Source organism: Hyla sarda, chromosome 1 (genome assembly GCF_029499605.1).
Source record: "Hyla sarda isolate aHylSar1 chromosome 1, aHylSar1.hap1, whole genome shotgun sequence".
In the NCBI taxonomy this organism is placed as follows: domain Eukaryota; kingdom Metazoa; phylum Chordata; class Amphibia; order Anura; family Hylidae; genus Hyla; species Hyla sarda.
This window is the reverse complement of record NC_079189.1, coordinates 593,257,173-593,279,026: the sequence shown is the minus strand read 5'-3', so window position 1 is coordinate 593,279,026 and position 21,854 is coordinate 593,257,173. Positions and strand designations below refer to the sequence as shown.

At 40.2% G+C, this 21,854-nt stretch overlaps 1 protein-coding gene across 1 annotated transcript in view; it reads left to right on the top strand.

The window, feature by feature from the left end:
* Positions 1-21,451, top strand: part of SLC1A3 (solute carrier family 1 member 3) — a 75,328-nt gene extending 53,877 nt beyond the window's left edge. The window contains exons 5-10 of the mRNA XM_056546422.1: positions 354-396; positions 1,168-1,460; positions 2,012-2,245; positions 4,258-4,452; positions 5,236-5,370; positions 17,313-21,451. Coding sequence (XP_056402397.1) covers positions 354-396; positions 1,168-1,460; positions 2,012-2,245; positions 4,258-4,452; positions 5,236-5,370; positions 17,313-17,517 — 1,105 coding nt within the window. The 3' untranslated portion in view covers positions 17,518-21,451. The remainder of the gene's footprint in view (positions 1-353; positions 397-1,167; positions 1,461-2,011; positions 2,246-4,257; positions 4,453-5,235; positions 5,371-17,312) is intronic.
* The last annotated feature ends 403 nt before the right edge of the window (positions 21,452-21,854 follow it).

The following is a 21,854-nucleotide window of genomic DNA, read 5'->3' as shown; positions in this document are numbered from 1 at the left end:
ATAATACGAGTGCAAAAATGCCCATGTGGTTCATGTGAAACTGGTCAATCTTAGTGTTCATGCTCATCCTAGCAAAACAAAGTTTTTTTGTTATAAAGTTAGGTCAGTGGAATAACTTGAAGCTCCTGGGACCCAATGCAACAGGGCCCCTACCTGCCATGTATCATTTAATACCACTGTTGTCTTATGTAGTAGCATCTTATGTAACAGCCTTTGGGTGCCCTGAGGTACTAGGACCTGGGTGCGACTGTCACCACTGTACAGAGATACCAGTTCTTTGTTTCTGTTTATTTGTTGGTCTTTTGTATATCTTTTGTAACATTTGGCTATGTTGACATTTTTTTTTCTGACAGAAATATGTTTCCTCCGAATATAGTGGAAGCTTGCTTCAAACAGGTATGATATTCTTCTGTATCTCACTGTAAATCTATTATCCTGTTCCACCAGCCTATTAGTGTATATATATATATATATATATATATATATATTTGTGACTGAAAATATCTTAATTACCAATCAATCGTCAATCACCTATACAATAAATAAGACATTCACCTTACATAGCAGGACACAATATACAGCACAGGTTCCCTACACTATTCATCATACCACATGCTACACTAACATTCCAGCATACATTATGAAAACATTATCAAAAGCAACAGTATGTACAATATCCAGCAACAAAGCATAGGGGACCATGATTGGGGAAGGGTGTTGGGAAAACGGGATAGTGAGGGGAGATCACAGGCCCTAAGCTTTATTAAAAGACACACAAGGGAGAGGGAGAGGGAGAAGGAAAAGGGTGTTAATCCTCTTCCTCCTTATTGCATTAATGACTGATCTATAGATGTTAGAATTTAAGTGATAATTCATATGGGGACTGTAATGGCGGCCGTAAGGGTTGTCTCCTATAAACAGACATAGCTAGTGTAGAGAGCCATATGTCTCCACACATGCATGTTACCAAATGTGAGCAAAAAGTGAAAGTGAAACTAAAGGATCAGATTACATTGGCTTGTTTTAAGTCTGTAACCATTGTGACCCAATGGTTTACATAGGAGCTGAGCAATAAAAATGTACATAATTCACATGATTAGAATGTGTGTGTTTGGGTGTATGTATATATATAATTCTAAATTTGCTGGGTTTTTCTTTTGTTTATAGTTCAAGACAAACTATGAGAAGAAACAGTTCAGGGTTCCAATGCCAGAAAATGAAAGTCTGCTGTCCTCAGTCATGAACAACGTATCAGAAGCCTTGGAGTCATTGACCACTTTTCGGGAGGAGGTTGTGCCCATCCCAGGAACGGTGAATGGAGTTAATGCGCTGGGACTTGTGGTGTTCTCAATGTGCTTTGGTCTAGTGATTGGAAGCATGAAAGAACAAGGGAAAGCCTTAAAAGACTTCTTTGACAGCCTCAATGAGGCCATTATGAGATTAGTTTCTGTAATTATGTGGTGAGTATCAATCTGTACTGATGATACATGAAGCCTTAGCATGTGTATGTACCTCTATGGTGGTGCACAGAGTGAAAGCTCATAATGTGGTTCCATACAAGGCTACAACTCCTAGCATGCCCTGATTGCCAAAATTCCTCAAAATTCTGTTTTGTTTTTTTGTAAAAATAGTTTCCATTATTGATAGGGACATTAGTTTCTGCATATAATTTGCATTGATATCCTCTTAAATTAAATATTAGCATTTTTTTCATGGAAATGGCTCATATATATCCAATTGGTGCCTCACCCTCATCCAGTTTTCTTAGAATATATCATTTAGCGGGTTTCCCAAGCACGCTCACTGGCTTGTCTAGTGATCTCACTGCTGAGCAACATTGAATGTGATTGGTCAAAACAGGTCTACAGGCTCCACCTACTAGACCTGGGCCAACTTCTAAGATTATTTTAATTTCTTTTATAAAGACAAGAGATTACATAAAGAAATGACTATTGTGAATCTTTATTACGATCTTAACATATGGCATAACGTATGGTTCCTTTGCTCCTAGGTATGCCCCGTTGGGTATCCTCTTCTTGATCGCTGGAAAGATTGCCGAGATGGAAGATATGGGGGTGGTTGGAGGGCAGCTTGGAATGTACACCGTCACTGTAATTGTAGGACTGCTTATCCACGCCATCATTGTCCTTCCTATGCTCTACTTTTTTGTCACTCGTAAAAATCCTTGGGTGTTTATTGGAGGATTGGTGCAAGCCTTAATCACAGCCCTGGGCACCTCCTCAAGGTAAGCATACGTACCAACAGCCCTGACTTTGCCAGTACAATCATGGAAACCAAGTTGTGAAATGGGCAGGGTATGTGGAAACCCAGCCCAAAAGTTGCCATATGTGGGTCTGTAACATTGTTCCTTTTGGCATTCTGAGGTAGTTTTTGGGGTGGGGCAGTAAATGTACCGATTTTGGCTTGTAAAATGCACTAAACTATAGGTTCCTTTTTGTGCATATGTATTGTTAAAATAGTTTTCCCCCTATACTCCAGTCTTCCAAAAATCACATGGGTACAGTAGCTCTTAAGGTATACTGATCCAGGACATATAAGATGAAATCCTTCCTCTTAGTGCCTTTGTTAGCCAGAAAGGTCATGCATTGCTATAGGCACTTAAGTGGCAAAAATGGCCACCACCTAAAACCAGTTTTAGACATAGCATCAGGTCCAACCTCTCCTGTTGGGCCTGGTAGTAGTGTCATGGCCTGCCTCCTGAGGTGTGGTTAAAGAGGGTGCAGAAGTAACACTTTAAAATGCATATGAGGGCTAAATTCCAGATTTTGCTTTAGTATTATACCTCTGTAGTAGGTCCTACAATGATGTTTGCACTTCTGGTCCCTTCATAGACCATTCCTCACCTTCCAGTACATAAACCATGTAAACAATAGGTTTGAAGCAATAAGCAGGGCTTAGAGTACTCAATTTGGCTGGGTAAAAGCTTGTGTTAGTACAATGTCTGCAGTGGAGACTAAGCAATGTTAAAGGGGTATTCCGCCTTTAGACATCTTATCCCCTATCCGAAGGATAGGACATAGGATGTCTGATCACGGAGGTCCCGCTGCTGGGACCCCCCGCGATCTCTGTGCAGTACCTGACATTCTGTGCCATGTGCTGCTACAGTCTCTGAAAGGCTGGGTTTCCAAGATGGAGATGTGACATCACACCCCCTCGTGACATCACTCCATGCCCCCTCCATTCATGTCTGTGGGAGGGAGCGTGATTGCACAGAATACCGGGTGCTGCACGGAGATTGTGGCGGTCCCACCGCTGGGATAGGGAATAAAATGTCTAAGGGCCAGATACCCCTTTAACCCAATTAATATGGAAAAATCCAGAAGGGGAACAACCTTTGTTTGTCGAAGAGGCACCGCTTATTTTTTGTGGTTTCCACATTGATTTTGTCATTTCAGTCAGAAAGGGGTATTCCGCCTTTAGACCTCTTATCCCCTATTACTCAAAATTGAAGCAAAACCAGATTTACTAATGCAGTGCAAACCTAGTCTAGACGGTCAACACATGTGTCTTATTTATCAAAGTGGCTCAGGCCATTTAAAGGGAGCCTGTCACCACTTTCATGTTGCCAAAACCATGAGTCATTAGGGTGGTCCCTGGTGGCTTCTACCTGCCCCAACAGCTTTGGTTGATAGATCTCCCCTGTTTGGGTACAGTAAGAAATCTATCAACTAAGGCTGGCGGGGTGGGGTAAAGCCACTGAGGACTGCCTGAATAACTTATCGATTAGGCTGCATGAAAGTGATGAAAGTGTCACATCTTTGGACTGTCTAGTCTATGTTCAGACCAATGATTAGGTGGCTGTAGGCCAAAAATAAACACCTAAATTTTGGCAACCAAAGTAATCTCCTTTGCCCTTTCGCACTAAGCCACCTGCTTTGTTGAGTATGTCACAAACCTCTTTAAGGGTCTATTCACACGTAGAGTATTCTGTGCAAATTTGATGCGCAGGATTTCAAGCTGTGTTCAGTTTACGTTGAAATCTGCACCAGAAAATCCTGCCCATCAAATCTGCACAGAATACTGTACGTGTGAATAGACCCTAAAACACATAATAAATGTGATGCAAGGCATGTACACGTGGCATGGTGCATTTCCAATGGTAAGTCTGCCCTAATATGTCTGCAATGTGTAGATAGAGGCTTAGCAGTTAGTAATATAATCCACATTATAATGGTCTTCTTTTACTCCATATTACTACATATATACTGCTAATGTATTATGTTTTGTTTTTTCTAGCTCTGCAACTTTACCAGTAACATTTAGGTGCCTGGAAGAAAACAATAAGGTGGATAAGAGGGTGACCCGATTTGTTCTACCAGTGGGAGCTACAATCAATATGGATGGCACAGCCCTCTATGAGGCCCTGGCTGCTATTTTCATTGCTCAAGTCAACAATTATGATCTTAATTTTGGACAGATTATTACTATCAGGTACAATTATTTAGGCTTCAGAGCAGTTATCATCCAGCATTTCCTTAAAGGGAAAGTGGCATTAGAAAAATCTCAATGAGGGGTGGGTTGTGGCAGGATTTACAGGCTTTCTCATAGTGGGTGGAGGAAGCAGGACTTACAGGCTTTCTCTATGAGTGGGTGGGGTAAGCAGGACTCACAGGCTTTCCCTTTGAGTGGGTGGGGTAAGCAGGACTCACAGGCTTTATGAGTGGGTGGAGGAAGCAGGACTCACAGGCTTTCTTTATTAGTGGGTGGAGGAAGCAGGACTCACAGGGTTTCTCTATGAGTGGGTGGGGTAAGCAGGACTCACAGGCTTTATGAGTGGGTGGAGGAAGCAGGACTCACAGGCTTTCTTTATTAGTGGATGGAGGAAGCAGGAAGCTTTCTTTATGAGTGGGTGAGGGAGCAGGAATAACTTGTTTTCTCTATGAGTGAGTGGGGTAAGCAGGACTATGAGTGGTCAAAGAGAAGAAGGACTCACAGGCTATCACCATGAGTCCTGACAGCAGTTAAACAGTTAAACAGCTTTTGTATAGGATACCTGACATAGCCATTTAAATAATAAAATGAAAAACCATACAAAATAACAAGCAATACCAAGAAAAATTGTACGTGGCATTGCAAATACTGTAAGTGTCCCCATTCAGAACAATTATGTTTGACCATATGATCTGGAAGCTTTTAGCCTTATGGTTTCAGGTGATGCACCATGCTTTATCATAATATTCTCTGTAGATAATATATTCTGTTTTCCATTTGTAGTATCACAGCCACAGCTGCAAGTATTGGAGCCGCTGGGATCCCACAAGCCGGCCTGGTCACCATGGTTATTGTGCTGACATCGGTGGGTTTGCCAACAGAGGACATCACGTTGATCATTGCAGTCGATTGGTTCTTGTAAGTATTTACCAAAGGTTCATTCACAGGAGAGGCCATTTTTTAAATACTACACCAAGGCATCAAAAAAGAAAAATTGTGCAAATCTGCAAATAATAATTAAAGCAAAAGAGGTGCACGGAGAGTGTGTGGATAACAAAGAAAGTGGTGTCCGGCTCGCCATGCAAATAAGTCCCGTCCTGCTGTTTCTCAAATCCTGTGTCCTCCCTCCAGGACCCAGTAGACTTATAGAACAAACAGACCACTGGACCCAGCAGGTGAGTTTAGGCCTTCTTGTTTATTAGGTTATGTTTCCGCACAGGTTTTTTTTTCTGTCCCTGCTGTTTTTGAGCCAAAGTCAGAAGTGTATTCAAAATTATTGGGAAATATACAGTAAATACTTATACTTCTCCTTCCTGCTGGATCCATTTCTGACTTTGGCACAAAAACTGCAGTGGCATTATTCCGAAACAATGTCAGAAAAAAAACCTTTGTGGAAACCTAGCCTTAAAGTGTCAAAGCATAACAAAATGGCTTCGGCAGCCAGTAAACCGGTGCTTTTCTGCCATCTAGGTACCCTTAAAGGGGTATTCATAATATAGTGTCTGTACCTGTGTGTGACTGTTTTGTTACAATTCTTATGTGATTTTCACCCCAATATTTATTTTTAACAGCATACAAAATGACAGTTGTCTCAGATTTTTCCCAGGTTGCAATGCGGCTGAGACCTGACTCACTAGTCAGCTGATGACAGGGAGTCTGTCTGCTTCAATGGGTGGAGGGATCAATCTGCAACTAATGCAAAAGCTGTAGGCACCCTGATAGAAAACCACAGGTCTTTTGAATGAATGTAGCTCATTTATGTTCCAATGGGTGGGGTGGTTGATGTGTGGGAGGGAGGAAAATGGAATTATGGGATTTGTAGGCAAAGGAAGAAAAATCAAACAGGAAATACTAGTTCACAAAAAGCTAGCCACAGTGTTATGGTAATCTTACAACATAGCCATTTACCCCCAAGACAAGCGCAGATCCTTCCTAAGCATGTCCATTACCGCTGCCAGGTATGTACTAAAATCACCTTATGGTGGATAACCCCTTTAAAGGGGTACCCTGCCCCTAGGCATCTTATCCTCTATCTAAAGGAAAAGGGATCAGATGTCTGATCGCCAAGGTCCCGCTGGGATCCCCCCGCGTTATCTGTGCAGGCACCCAGCATTCTGAACATTATGTTCAGACCACTGGATTCAGGGTCATGACCCCCGCAATCAGACAGCTTATCCCCTATTCTTTGGATAGAGGATAAGATGTCAAGGGGTGGAGTACCCCTTTAATCATGGTTAGTAAATACGAGATGCAAACAAAAGTTCTATACCCCCCACAGGTTAGTTACATAGATACAGAACACCTGTCCCCTAATTATCCTTTCTCTCACATGAGTATTCCATACGAGTAAATGCCAGGTTACATAGTATTGTCATTGTATTGCACACAGTTGGAGAGATTTATCATTGCCTTCTTGACATTTTATTGGCTGAAATTTAAAGCAATATTTTTTGCACAGTTAGTTTTTGAGATTGCAATTTCAAAATGGAAGACTTTGGCAAAAGTGACTGTCAAGGGCAGTGCTTCATTCTTGACTAAGCAGTGGATGAGATTTATTAACTGCGTCTTTTTTTAAAAAGGCGCAAAAATAATGCGCAAACGTAAAAAAAAGGAAATGTATACCACCTCTACCTTGCCTTAGAAAAATGATAAATTTGGTGCACATAAGATAAAAGGCTGTGAAGTGGCTGCACACAGACACATATTTATAAATCTACCCCATAAAACACACCTTGTAACCAGTATTAAAGGGGTATTCCGCCCCTAGACATCTTATTCTCTATCCAAAAGACCCCCTCAATCTCTGCTGCAGCACCCCAGACATCCGGTGCACAGAGCTAACTTTGCTCTTTGCCGCATGACTGGCGATGCGGAGGCTCGTGACATCACAGTCACAGCCCCCTCGTAACCTCACGGCCACACCCCCTCAATGCAAGTCTATGGGAGGGGGCGTGATGGGCGTCACCGGGTACTGGTATTGCCACCCACTGCACCACTCTGTCACCTGGTCACTTTCAGGACTCCTGATGCTGCTGCTGCCACCTCCGGGCTGTCTCACTCCAGGCTGTGTCATTCAGCCACTATATGGTCTCCTCATGCTGCCGCAAACTCCAGGCTGTGTCATTCAGCCACTACATGGTCTCCTCATGCTGCTTGTTCATTACTTAAAATTTTTTAAGGAAGAACTAGCTACCATAAAACTTCAATTTATATTTAAACATTCATCTTTTTATCTTAGGGATTGTGAGGCCCTATGGTCTCATCCTCATGCTGCTCCAGGCTGTCATTCTGCCAGATTATGGTCTCCTCATGCTGCTGCCACCTCTATTCTCTGTCATTGTGCCGCCACGTGACATATGACTCCTTGTTGAATTTTGTATCCACACATTTTATTATTAAATCTTAAATTTAAATTTAAAAAATCGATAGAGCGATAACGATGAACCATAACTGATTAAATGAAACATTTGCACTTTCACAGACAGGGGGGCACTGAGAAACAGGGGCTGGAACAGGTGGTTGGAGTAGCTACTATATGTGTCAATGCTATCAATGCAACTTCTTCTGATATAGACTTATACAATGCTATAATGTCATCAGACAAAATTCTTTTGCCCAATTTTTCTTTCTAAACGCATACAGCACATCATGGTTGTCTCTCAAAAAAAACTGGTACACGGCGTAACAACGGCAGTGTGAATGAAGCCTATGCTGCCAGGATAAACACAAATAATATAATTTAATTATAATATCACATAATTTATTGTGTATAAAAATAGATTAATTCATGTATTAAATTCATAAACATAAAAAAATATATAACAAAACATAGAATGTGTCGGCAGATAAGAACCATTTGGCCCATCTAGTCTGCCCAATAATCTGAATCCTATCAATAGTCCCTGGCCCCATCTTATATGGAGGATAGCCTTATGCTTATCCCATGCATGTTTAAACTCCTTCACTGTATTTGCAGTGACCACTTCTGCAGGAAGGCTATTCCATGCATCCACTACTCTCTCAGTAAAGTAATACTTCCTCATATTACTGCAGAAACCTTTGCCCCTCTAATATAAAACTATGTCCTCTTGTTGTAGTTTTTTTTTCTTTATAATATGCTCTCCTCCTTTACCGTGTTGATTCCCTTTATGTATTTAAAAGTCTCTATCATATCCCCTTTGTCTTTTCTTTGTTCTATACATATTAAGGTCCTTTAACCTTTTCTGGTAAGTTTTATCCTGCAATCCATGTACTAGTTTAGTATCATCTTTGAACGCTTTCTAGAGTATCTATATCCTTCTGGAGATACAGCCACCAGTAATGCGCACAATACTCCAAGTGAGGTCTCACCAGTGTTCTGTACAGTGGCATGAGCACTTCTCTCTCTACTGCTTATACCTCTCCCTATACATCCAAGCATTCTGCTAGCGTTTCCTGCTGCTCTATTACATTGTCTTCCTACCTTTAAGTCTTCTGAAATAATTACTCCTAAATCCCTTTCCTCAGATACTGAGGTCAGGACTGTGTCAAATATTCTATATTCTACCCGAGGGTTTTTACGCCCCAGGTGCATTATCTTGCACTTATCCACATTAAATTTCAGTTGCCAAAGTTCTGACCATTCTTCTAGTTTGCCTAAATCCTTTTCCATTTGGCAGATCCCTCCAGGAACATCAACCCTGTTACATATCTTTGTGTCATCAGCAAAAAGACATACCTTACCATCAAGACCTTTTGCAATATCACTAATGAAGATATTAAACAAAATTGGTCCTAGTACAGATCCCTGAGGTATCCCACTGGTAACAAGACCTTGCTCTAAATATTCTCCATTGACTACAACCCTCTGTTGTCGGTCACTCAGCCACTGCCTAATGCACTCAACAATATGGGAGTCCAAGCTCAATGACTGTAGTTTATTGATAAGTCTTCTATGTGGGACAGTGTCAAAAGCTTTACAAACATCTAGATATGCAATGTCTACTGCCCCTCCGCCATCTATTATTTTAGTCACCCAGTCAAAAAAATCAATAAGGTTTGTTTGACATGATCTCCCTGAAGTAAACCCATGTTGTTTTTCATCTTGCAATCCTTGGGATTTTAGATGTTCCACAATCCTATCCTTTAGTAGGGTTTCCACTAATTTCCCCACTATTGATGTCAGACTTACTGGCCTATAGTTGCTTGATTTCTCCCTACTACCTTTCTTGTGAATGGGCACGACATTTGCTAATTTCCAATCTTCCGGGATGACTCCTGTTACCATTGATAGGTTAAATACATCTGTTAACGGTTTTGCTAGCTCACCACTAAGCTCTTAATAATTTTGGGTGTATCCCATCAGGCCCCTGTGACTTATTTGTCTTCACTTTAGACAGCAAACGTAGAACCTCTTCCTCTGTAAAGACACATGCATCAAACTTTTCATTAGTCTTTCTCCCTAATTGAGGTCCTTTTCCTTCTTTTTCTTCTGTAAAAACTGAACAGAAGTATTCATTAAGGCAGTCGGCTAGCCCCTTATTCTCTTCTACATACCTTTCTTCCTTTGTTTTTAAATTAGTTATTCCTTGTTTTCATTTCCTTTTTTCATTTATATATCTGAAGAATGTCTTATCCCCTTTTTTCACAGACTGAGCTAGTTTTTCTTCTGCTTGCGCTTTAGAAGTTCTTATAACTTGCTTGGCCTCTTTCTGCCTAGTCTTGTAGATTTCCCTATCTTCATTGCTCTGGGTTGTTTTAGAATTACTAAATGCTAGATTTTTGTTTTTTATGATTTTGTCCACTTCTGCTGAGTACCACAGTGGTCTCTTTTTCTGCTTTTACTGAGAAGTCTAATACAATTTTCTGTTGCCTTCAATAATGTGTCTTTTAAGTAGTCCCATTTCTCCTGGACTCCATGTAATCTGTTCCAGTCTGATAGGGACTCATTTATGATTAATCTCATTTTTGAAAAGTCTGTTTTTCTAAAATCTAAAACTTTTGTTTTTGTGCGGTGTGGCTCCTTCACTGTTCTTATATTAAACCACACTGATTGGTGATCACTAGATCCCAAGCTTTTGCCTACAATAACACCATATACCAAATCCCCATTTGTGAATACCAAATTCATTGTCATTTTAGCTATTTCTTCAACTAGTAGATCATCTAATTCTTTAACTTTGCCAGGTCATCTATATATCACACCTACAAAAGTTACTGTCTGATTACCAAACTGCAACGTAACCCAAACTGACTCTATGCTGGCCCCACCAACTTGTATTAGGTTAGATTTTATACCTTCTTTCACATATAGGGCCACTCCTGTGGCATAATCGATAAAAATGAATTAAACTGATCATATGTCTGATAAAAAAAAAAAAAGCACAATGGGGGAGATCTAGCATAACCTGTCCACAGGAAAAGTTGCCCAGTTGCCCATAGCAACCAATCAGATCGCTTCTTTCATTTTTAACAAGGCCTCTGCAACTGAAAGAAGCAATCTGATTGGTTGCTATGGGCAACTGGGCAACTTTTCCTCTGGACAGGTTTTGTTAAATATCCCCCAATTTCTTTATAATATGGGAAACCTATATAAAGATAATATTGTGAGACGCATAGTAGATAAGTGTGCAAAAACATAGTAAAAATACTAACATTGACAATAGAGGAAAATATTCCTTAGGGTGGGTTCACACTACGTTTTCTCCCATACGGGAGCGCATACGGCAGGGGGGAGCTAAAACCTCGCGCTCCCGTATGCCTTCGTATGCGCTCCCGTATGTCATTCATTTCAATGAGCCGGCCGGAGTGAAACGTTCGGTCCGGTCGGCTCATTCTTGCGCCGTATGCGCTTTTACAACCGGACCTAAAACTGTGGTCAACCACGGTTTTAGGCCCGGTCGTAAAAGCGCATACGGCGCGAAAATGAGCCGACCGGACCGAACGTTTCACTCCGGCCGGCTCATTGAAATGAATGACATACGGGAGCGCATACGAAGACATATGGGAGCGCGAGGTTTTAGCTCCCCCCTGCCGTATGCGCTCCCGTATGGGAGAAAACGTAGTGTGAACCCTGCCTTACTTTGTTTGCTAGTGAGAAGAGTGAAAACAAAAAATTAATTCTCACAATCATGTAAAAATAACTATAACTACTAAAGTGGAAGTGCATGTAAGTATGTGCACATATATTTTTTCACAATAGACAAAAGGTATATCATATACGTGTAAATACATGTAAACCCATATGCAGCATTAATTACCGATATATAGAACCAAGAATGAATGATAGTTGTACATCCAAAGGAAAAGAGATAAGGTGTCTGATTGTGGGGGTCTGGACGCTAGGACCCCCGTGACCACAGTGCAACACCCGGAGTTAGGAACATTATGTTCTGAACACTGGGTTCGGGCAGCAGTGGTCATGACATCACGCCATGCCTTCTTAAGACGTCACTGCCCTTTCCCATAGACATGAATGGAGGGGGCGTGGCATGACATCACAACCACAGCCGCCCAAACCCAGCATTCTGGGTCACAACCACAGTCGCCAACTCCCCGGTTCCCCTCCCCCAACCCCCCCCCCCCCACACACACACACACACACACACACACACACACATTGGCAAAGATGGGATGTCAGATGTCATACTGGGAAGAACATTGGGGGAGATTTACCAAAACCTGTCCAGAGGAAAAGTTGCTGAGTTGCCCCTCAGCAACCAATCAGATAGCTTCTTTCATTATTTAAAAGGCCTCTGCAAAATGAAAGAAGTGATCTGATTGGTTGCTATGGGCAACTTTTCCTCTGGACAGGTTTTGACAACTCTCCCCCATGTTAAACATGTTATGGTATGGCAGAAATATAGATGACCTCCTTCTTATTTGGAGGGGGACATCGATAAGATCTGGGAGATCACTTGTTACTCCGCGCACCAGGACTTATATTTATGTCCTGTACATGATTACGAGCATCGGAGCGGTGCTCGCCTTATGCACTGCAGATCCTGGATGCTTTCAGCAGCTGGGAACCCGCCGGTGATGGTGGACATCGGCGATCGCGCTGATGTTTGCCATTAACCCCTCAGATGCCGCGATCAATACAGATCACGGCATCTGAGGCTATGCGCGTTTTAACAGATGATCGGATCGCCTGCGATGCAGCCGCGGGGATCCGATCATCTAAAATGGCAGATGGAGGTCCCCTCACCTGCCTCAATCTGTCTCCTGGGGTCTTCTGCTCTGGTCTAAGATCGAGCAGACCAGAGCAGAAGATAGCCGATAATACTGATCAGTGCTATGCCTTTGCATAGCACTGTTCAGTATATGCAATCTAATTGTTGCAATAAAAAGTTCCCTTTGGGGACATAAAAAGCGTATAAAAAATGTGCGTAAATGTTCGAACTATAATGTTAATAATCCCATACGGTGAACAGCATATACTTAAAAGAAAAAAATCCAAAATTGCTGCTTTTTTTTGTCACATTTTATTCCCAAAAAATTAATAAAAAGTGATTTTAAAAGTTTCATATATTCAAATATGGTATTGATAAAAAGTACAGATCATGGTGATCAAAATATGGTGATTGTAACCCCTTAAGGACCCGGGCTTTTTCCGTTTTTTCATTTTCAATTTTTCCTCCTTAACTTTAAAAAATCATAACTCTTTAAAATTTTCACCTAAAATTCTATTTGATGGCTTATTTTTTGCGTCACTAATTCTACATTAGTCATTTTACCCAAAAATCTACGGTGAAACGGGAAAAAAAATCAATGTGCGACAAAATTGATGAAAAAACACTATTTTGTAAGTTTTGGGGGCTTCCGTTTTTACGCAGTACATTTTTCGGCAAAAATTATGCCTTATCTTTATTCTGTAGGTCCATATGGTTAAAATGATACCCTACTTATATAGGTTTGATTTTGTATCACTTCAGAAAAAAATCATGAATACATGCAGGAAATAATACGTTTAAAATGGTCATTTTCTGACCCCTATAACTTTTTTATTTTTCTGTGTTCAGGGCAGTATGGGGGCTCATTTTTTGCACCGTGATCTGAAGTTTTTAGCGGTACCATTTTTGTTCTGATCAGACTTTTTGATCACTTTTTATTCACTTTTTTGAGGTATAAAAAGTGATAAAAAATGCGCTATTTTGGACTTTGGAAATTTTTTGCGCATACGCCATTGAACGTGCTGTTTCAAAAGTGGTATATTTTTATAATTCAGACATTTCCGCACACGGCGATACCACATATGTTTTATTTTTATTTACACTGTGTTTTTTTTATTCTTGGAAATGCCGGGTGATTCAAACTTTTATTAGGGGAAGGGATAATTGAAAGGGTTAATGATTTTTTTACACTTTTTTTTATGCAATATTATAGCTCCCATAAGGGGCTATAACATTGCATTAACTGATCTTTAACACTGATTGATGCATCTCCATAGGAATGCATCAATCAGTGTTTTCGGCGATTGAATGCTCAAGCCTGGATCTCAGGCTTGAAGAATTCATTCGGCGATCGGACAGCAGGAAGGAAGGTAAGAGACCTTCCTCCTATGCTACAGCTGTTCGGGATGCCGCGATTATAACGCGGCGATCCCGAACAGCTCCCTGAGCTAACCGGCAACTTTCACTTTCGTTTTAAGCCGCGCGACTCAGCTTTGAGCGCGCGGCTAAAGGGTTAATAGCGCGCGGCACCGCGATCAGTGCCGCGCGCTATTAGAGGCGGGTCCCGGCTTCACTATGACGCCGGGCCTGCTGTGATATGATGCGGGGTCACCGTGTGACCCCGCGTTATATCGCAGGACCGGGACCCAGGACGTTTGATATTTTTAAAAGGAGTACAATGATAGAAAAGTATGTAAAGATGGGTATCATTTTATTAGTATTAACCCACAGAATAATAAAGAAATTATTTTTTTACCGTAAACTGTACAGTGTGAAAAGTAGACCCTCCAAAAATTGCAAAATTGTGGTTTTCATTAAAATTTCCTCACTAAAGAAAATAATTTTTTGGGGTTCGTGGTACATTTTATGGTAAAATGAGGTGTGTCATTACAAAGTACAATTGGTCATGCAAAAAACAAGCCTCATATGGTTCTGTGGATGGAAATATAAAAGAGTTATGGATTTTAGAAGGCGAGGAGGAAAAAACAAAAACGCAAAAATAAAATTGGCCTGGTCCTTATGGTCAAAATGGGCTTGGTCCTTAAGGGGTTAAAAATAAGGCTATGCTGACACGGCAGAATGTCCGTGCGGAATTTCGCATGAATATGCTGCAGCAGCAGAGTCCTACTGATTAAAATAGGATTCTGCTGCTCTGTTCATCTGACAGAATACAGTTCATCTGTTCGGCCTTCATTTAAAAAGAGAGCTTAATTATTAATGCATGTATATAGTCATCTAGTTATTGTGTTATTACTATTAGCATTAGCATTAGTATTTCTTATATTTACATCACATGCACAGAGAAATGTAATGCTATTTGAAAGGTTTCCAATAATATGTGTATAAACATGAATTCTTGTATACTTTGTTTATATATTTAGCTCTTATTCTTGATATGACTATTTTTTTTTGCTCCTTTTCCATTTTAATAAACAAGACGTCTTTACTGCACCTGATGAATCCAATTGTTTGTTTGTTCTATAAAGGTGTATGGCTGCAGAACCAGACTGCACAGTTATGTAGTAGTGTTCATGACATTCTCAGCCAGAAAAAACTCGGGACTCTATGATGAGTTTTAATACCTTTTTTAACCCCTTAAGGACGCAGGACGTAAATGTACGTCCTGGTGCGGTGGTACTTAATGCACCAGGACGTACATTTATGTCCTGTGCATAACCGCGGGCATCGGAGCGATGCCCGTGTCATGCGCGGTTGATCCCGGCTGCTGATCGCAGCCAGGGACCCGCCGGCAATGGCCGACGCCCGCGATCTCGCGGGCGTCCGCCATTAACCATTCAAGGGGGCGGGATCAATACAGATCTCGGCATCTGCGGCAGTGCGCGATTTAAATGAACGATCGGATCGCCCGCAGCGCTGCTGCGGGGATCCGATCATTCAGAATGCCGCACGGAGGTCCCCTCACCTTCCTCCGTCTGGCTCCCGGGGTCTCCTGCTCTGGTCTGAGATCGAGCAGACCAGAGCAGAAGATTGCCGATAACACTGATCTGTTCTATGTCCTATACATAGAACAGGTCAGTATTAGCAATCATGGTATTGCTATGAATAGTCCCCTATGGGGACTATTCAAGTGTAAAAAAAAATGTTAAAAAATGTAAAAGTAAAAGTAAAAAAAAAGGGAAAAATCCACTCCCCCAATAAAAAAGTAAAACGTCCGTTTTTTCCTATTTTACCCCCAAAAAGCGTAAAAATTTTTTTATAGACATATTTGGTATCGCCGCATGCGTAAATGTCCGAACTATTAAAATTAAATGTTAATGATCCCGTACGGTGAACGGAGTGAACGGAAAAAAAAAAGTCCAAAATTGCTACTTTTTTAATACATTTTATTTAAAAAAAAATTATAAAAAATGTATTAAAAGTTTTTTATATGCAAATGTGGTATCAAAAAAAAGTACAGATCATGTTGCAAAAAATTAGCCCCCATACCGCCGCTTTTACGGAAAAATAAAAAAGTTAGAGGTCATCAAAATAAAGGGATTATAAACGTACTAATTTGGTTAAAAAGTTTGTGATTTTTTATAAGCGCAACAATAATAGAAAAGTATGTAATAATGGGTATCATTTTAATCGTATTGACCCTCAGAATAAAGAACACATGTCACTTTTACCATAAATTGTACGGCGTGAAAACGAAACCTTCCAAAATTAGCAAAATTGCGTTTTTCGTTTTAATTTCCCCACAAAAATAGTGTTTTTTGGTTGCACCCTACATTTTATGATATAATGAGTTATGTAATTACAAAGGACAGCTGGTCGCGTAAAAAACAAGCCCTCATACTAGTCTGTGGATGAAAATATAAAAGAGTTTAGATTTTTAGAAGGCGAGGAGGAAAAAATGAAAACGTAAAAATTCAATTGTCCTTAAGGCCAAAATGGTCTGAGTCCTTAAGGGGTTAAAGGGGTACTCCCATGGACACTTTAAAAAAAAAAAAAATTTTAAATCAACTGGTGCCAGAAAGTTAAACAGATTTGTAAATCATTTCTATTAAAAAATCTCAATCCTTCCAGTACTTTTTAGGGGCTGTATAATAAAGAGAAATCCCCCCAAAAAATGCATTTCCTCTGATGTCATGACCACAGTGCTCTCTGCTGACCTCTGCTGTCCATTTTAGGAACTGTCCAGAGCTGGAGAAAATCCCCATAGCAAACATATGCTGCTCTGGACAGTTCCTAAAATGGACAGCAGAGTTCAGCAGAGAGCACTGTGGTCATGACATCAGAGGAAATGCATTTCTTTTTTGGATTTCTCTTTAGTATACAGCCCCTATAAAAGTACTGGAAGGATTAAGATTTTTTAATAGAAGTGATTTGCAAATCTGTTTATCTTTCTGGCACCAGTTGATTTAAAAAAAATATCTATGATATGGATTGGTAAAGCAGATGTGTGGAATTCTACCCTGAAGCCAAAACAACCCTCGCAAGGGTGACATTTTGGGTCTGGGACTATGCATATAAGACAATACAACAATTGAGGCAGGATGAGCCAGTGACCTAATGTGTATGGTTGGCTAATGACTCTTCAAGGGGGGGGGGGGGGGCATATTTATCTTGATACATTAAATAATGTAGCAGTGAAGAATGTTGGACCTGAAGATAAAAAGTTGAGAATTACTTAGATCTTGTCTTTATCTTGTAAATACTAGAGTACGTACTAGGCTTGCCCTTCATGGTCTTCTTTTATAATTACAGGGACCGGCTCCGTACCACCACAAACGTGCTTGGGGACTCTCTTGGTGCTGGAATAGTGGAGCACTTGTCCAGACATGAACTGAAGCACGGTGATGCCGAAATGGGCAACTCGGTGATTGAAGAAAATGAGATGAAGAAACCATACCAGCTGATCTCCCAAGAGAACGAAACCGATAAGCCCATAGATAGTGAAACTAAGATGTAGGTGTCCTACAATGTCTTCTGACTGGAAATACATCCATTTAATTTTGTCTTTATTTTCAAACATATCATCTGGTGCCAGTGTGACACTGGGTGTAACCAGACAACCACCAATCACCAGTGCCATAATACCCGTTCCTTTTAAAAAGTTAATTTGCCAACATGGCTTTGACCAGTTTGTGCTAACCAGGTGATATTGCCATGTTTGTTTAAGAGTTTTATTTTATATTTCTCTTTATATGACTGGAAACCAGTGACATAGCAAAAGCAGGGGGACTGCTACACATTTAGCATTGTACAGGAATCCTAAGGGGGGAGGGGGGGGGGACTTGTCTAGCTGGGGCAAACATACCATAGAAGCAGTCCCTGCAACTTCTATGGGACCCCATGGGGAGGAGGTCCCATCCCAATGTTTCCCAATGGGTGGAGTAAAGCTGAAAATGGCTGTCCTTCTTCACAGGTTCTGCATCATAAGTAAATAAGGGTTAGAACAGTAGACATAGGAAGGCTTCCCTAAACCGTCTTACAACGGAAAAATAGTTGGGCAAACAAGCACTCTTGAACCCCAATAGAAGGCCTGACATGAGGAATATGAAGGGGCCCCTGCTCTTTAGAGGCCAAATGATCTAGACCTGGGGAATAGCATCGTTTTAGTTTTTTACCACCCACATTTTTTATATAAACTACCCCCTAGATTTTAAAAAGGAAGCTAATTGTTAACACCAAAGGCCTCTTAGATGAGGATCCTAAAAAATTTAAAGTTTCGTACAGGAATCTTTCTAAATTTACCCAAGAACAAATTTCTCGGACTAAATTCACAAGTGTTACTGTGAGAAACTTTTGCCATTTAGGGCCCTCATCAGGGTGGCTATAAAGAGTGCCTCTCTCTCTCTCTCTTCAGGGGTGCCTAGCCTTTCCCTACTTTATACAAGTATCCCACTGATTGCAATAGGAAATTTGTAATGTTTAATTTCCCCTGTGGTGACGCAAGAGGGGAATCGAACATTTGCTGCTGGGTTGCGATATTTGAAGACACTCTGATCGACTTATCATTAGAAGATTTTTTCTAGTAGAAAACGATTGTCTAATGTTCACAACCCCTTGAATCGTAAGCTCCTCTGATACATTACTGTGAATTGTACACATTTAAAAGGGATATTGTGTTTTTTAATAAAATAAATGTCCCCATCAGAGGCCCCTATAATTAAGATTTATGTTGTTATTATACCATGGTTGTTGTTGGCATTTTTTACTTGAAGATTTCATTCTTATCTCCCGAAAAACACTAGGTGGCAGCTAAGACTACTGCTATGTTTTTTATGTTTTTTTTATTTTTTATTTTTTTATTTCAATGATATTGATGCTGCTTTTGAGTCAACATCTTTTTACGGTGTGTTCACCTTTAAAAAAAATACTTATTGAGCATGATTCTATTCAAACTTTGCACCAGTCCATTTTGATACTTTTCATACAGGATCCACCCAGAGAACTCCTTGGCCCTCACTTAAAGGGGTACTCCACTGCCCCAGCGTTCGGAACATTTTGTTTCAAACAATGGGTGCGGGTTGTGGGTGTCATGACGTCACAGCCATGCCCCCTCAATGCAAGTCTATGGGAGGGAGCGTGGTGGCTGCCACACCCCCTCCCATAGGCATGCATTGAGGGGGCGTGGTTGTGACATCACGACCCCTGCAGCCCGTATCCAGCGTTCAGAACAGAATGTTCTGAACGCTGGTGCAGTGGAGTACCCCTTTAAATCACCTCTTGGTTCCGAATTGGGAATATAAAATATGGGAATATGTTGAGATTTTTTTTCTTTTCTAAATGACCTCAATATCTTGTTCATGTAGAGAGATTTTTAGGCCATAGTGATTTTTGCTGATGGTGTTTTACCATTATGGTCCAATATGTAATGTTGGAGAATTAGGATCCATACACGTGTCAAAGCCTTGTGCCTTATTTGACGATATACAGTCTGTGCCGAAATTTGTAGGAATACCTTTATAATGCCCTATTAATTGGAATAGGCCATGGTGTATGTATGAACCCCTGATGCATATGCAGTATGGGTCCACAGCAGTCTCTGTTATATAGCCGGGAGGGCATAGGTCTGAGGCCTTTACTACCTTGTGGAAGTAGAAGGCTTCAACCACCCACCGTCCTCGATGGGGTAGGGGGGGTGATCTTATTTGGTGATCCTATTCAGCCAAGAAGATGTAGAACAGTGGCAAGGCTTACATGTAGCTCTTTATTTTGAAGTTTAAGAGAGTCATCTGGTTCGCTGTCTTCATAACTCTCATAGACTTCAGTGTAGAACACCACATACATACAGCTTCCTCCCCTATATGTAGCTGAGATAGGTGGGATCTGGAACTCACGATTAAAATTGTGGCCTACACTCGTACTTTTTCACCAGCGGCTCCTAATCTTAAAGGGGTATCGGTCTTTCAACTTGTTATGACCTATTTATTGGATAGAGGATAACAAGCTGAGCGGTGGGAGTCCGACTGCTAGGACCCCTACCAATCCTGAGCATGTGGACATAGTCATCCCTGAAATCAATAGAGCGCAAACTGTGTGTGCAGTCAGCCCTCTATTCCTTCTCTGTGGGGCCACTGAACATTACTGAACAGAGTTAAACTCTTGGAAATGTTTAGCGGCCCCATAGAAAATCAATGGATCGGTGGCTGCGATTTATTAACTCTAGGGGCAATTTTGTCCCATTTTTTAGGATCGGTGGGGGCCCATCGGTAAGACCTCCACTGATCAGCTTGTTATCACCTATCCTATTGATAGGGGATAACAGGTTGAGATGGGAACACCCCTTTAAAAGGGATTATTTGTGCTTTAAAATTGAGGCCTATTAAGTGACCACTGCAAGGGACAAAAATAAAAACAGTCAAGATACAAAAAAAATTAGCATTTTTCATGTGCAATTTTGACCTGCCATAAGCACATGTAGGCGAATGTGGTTTTATAAGGATCAGTTTCCCTATAGCCCTGTGTAAATGTAGCCTGATGGTAATAAAATAAATGAGTTAGTTATAGTGTTTTCTGTAGGGTCCATGCATGCAACAATGCTTCTGGGGAAAATACCTCCATAAAAAAGTGTTCCATATGCCACACTTTTTTTTTTCTCTCTCTGACAGAGAAGAAGCCTCTGTATAAAATTTGAAGCAAAAGGGGGGCACAGAATGGGGCAGTAGCAGTCTATGGGAACCATATTGTGAATTAATACAAAATGGGCCTGTAATAGTCAGGTAACAAACAATATATTTGAGTATTCTGTCCTTTAGAATTAGCTGCATGTCATTTATGATATGAAAAACTCACCAGACAATGAACCCAAATGTATCTCAGCCTCTGTGGTTAAAGGGTTATGTAATACCTGTTCTGTATATATAATGTGTGAAAGAAGAGATCTTTTTATTAAGTGCAGAGTACGTACTATCTCAGAAATATCTCCGTATGCTAGAAATTTTTAACTGGGTACCTTTAAAAAAATATATATATACAGGCATTACACAAGTCGGAGATATACAGTACAATAAAAATGTTATATTTTGCTAATATGAATAGAGAAATACAGATCTTATGAAATGTAAGTAGAAATATTTTTTATAATAGAGACAAAATATTCTATGTACAAATCTTAACTTTAGAGAGTAACTGTGCGTGTTGTTTTTGAATTTTGTGAACATTTTGATGAAGTCCTAATGTTGAAATGTGTCAATTATTTGCTGTTGTTTGTTTTGTTTTTTTGTTTTTTTTAAATCATTTGTCTTTTTGTCATACAACTAACTGTTTTCATGAATCAGGTACGATAGAAGTTTCTTTCCACATGTTCTTTACTGGTTCTGTTTTCATGTACCCAGTGTGGATTGAAGAATTGTACTTTGTAGGTGTATTTTCAATAAAAAATAGATTACAAAAGAAAACCTTCTCATGTTGCTTGACATATTTTTTTTCGTTTCACAAAAAATCATATCAATCTTAATATGAAATCGAAAAAGACACAGTTATCCTAAGTTAGAAATGTAAAAAAAAAATTATCTCATAGCTAAAGAAAAATTTAAATTTTAGAATAGGTTAAAAATGTTAATTAAAATTGCAAAACGGTATGAAAAGTACAATAAATGGTAATGGTAAAAATAGGCAGTATGGTACATGTGAGAAAACGTTAGAAGAGAAAATGAGATTTTGAGAATTAGAGAAAAAGATCTAAAAATTTAAAAATATATAAATTGTGTTGTGTGGTGCAATAGAGTGATAAAGTATAAAAAAATATTCGATGGATTTAGAAAATCCTCCCAAAATTTAAAAATCCTCCCAGAATTTAAA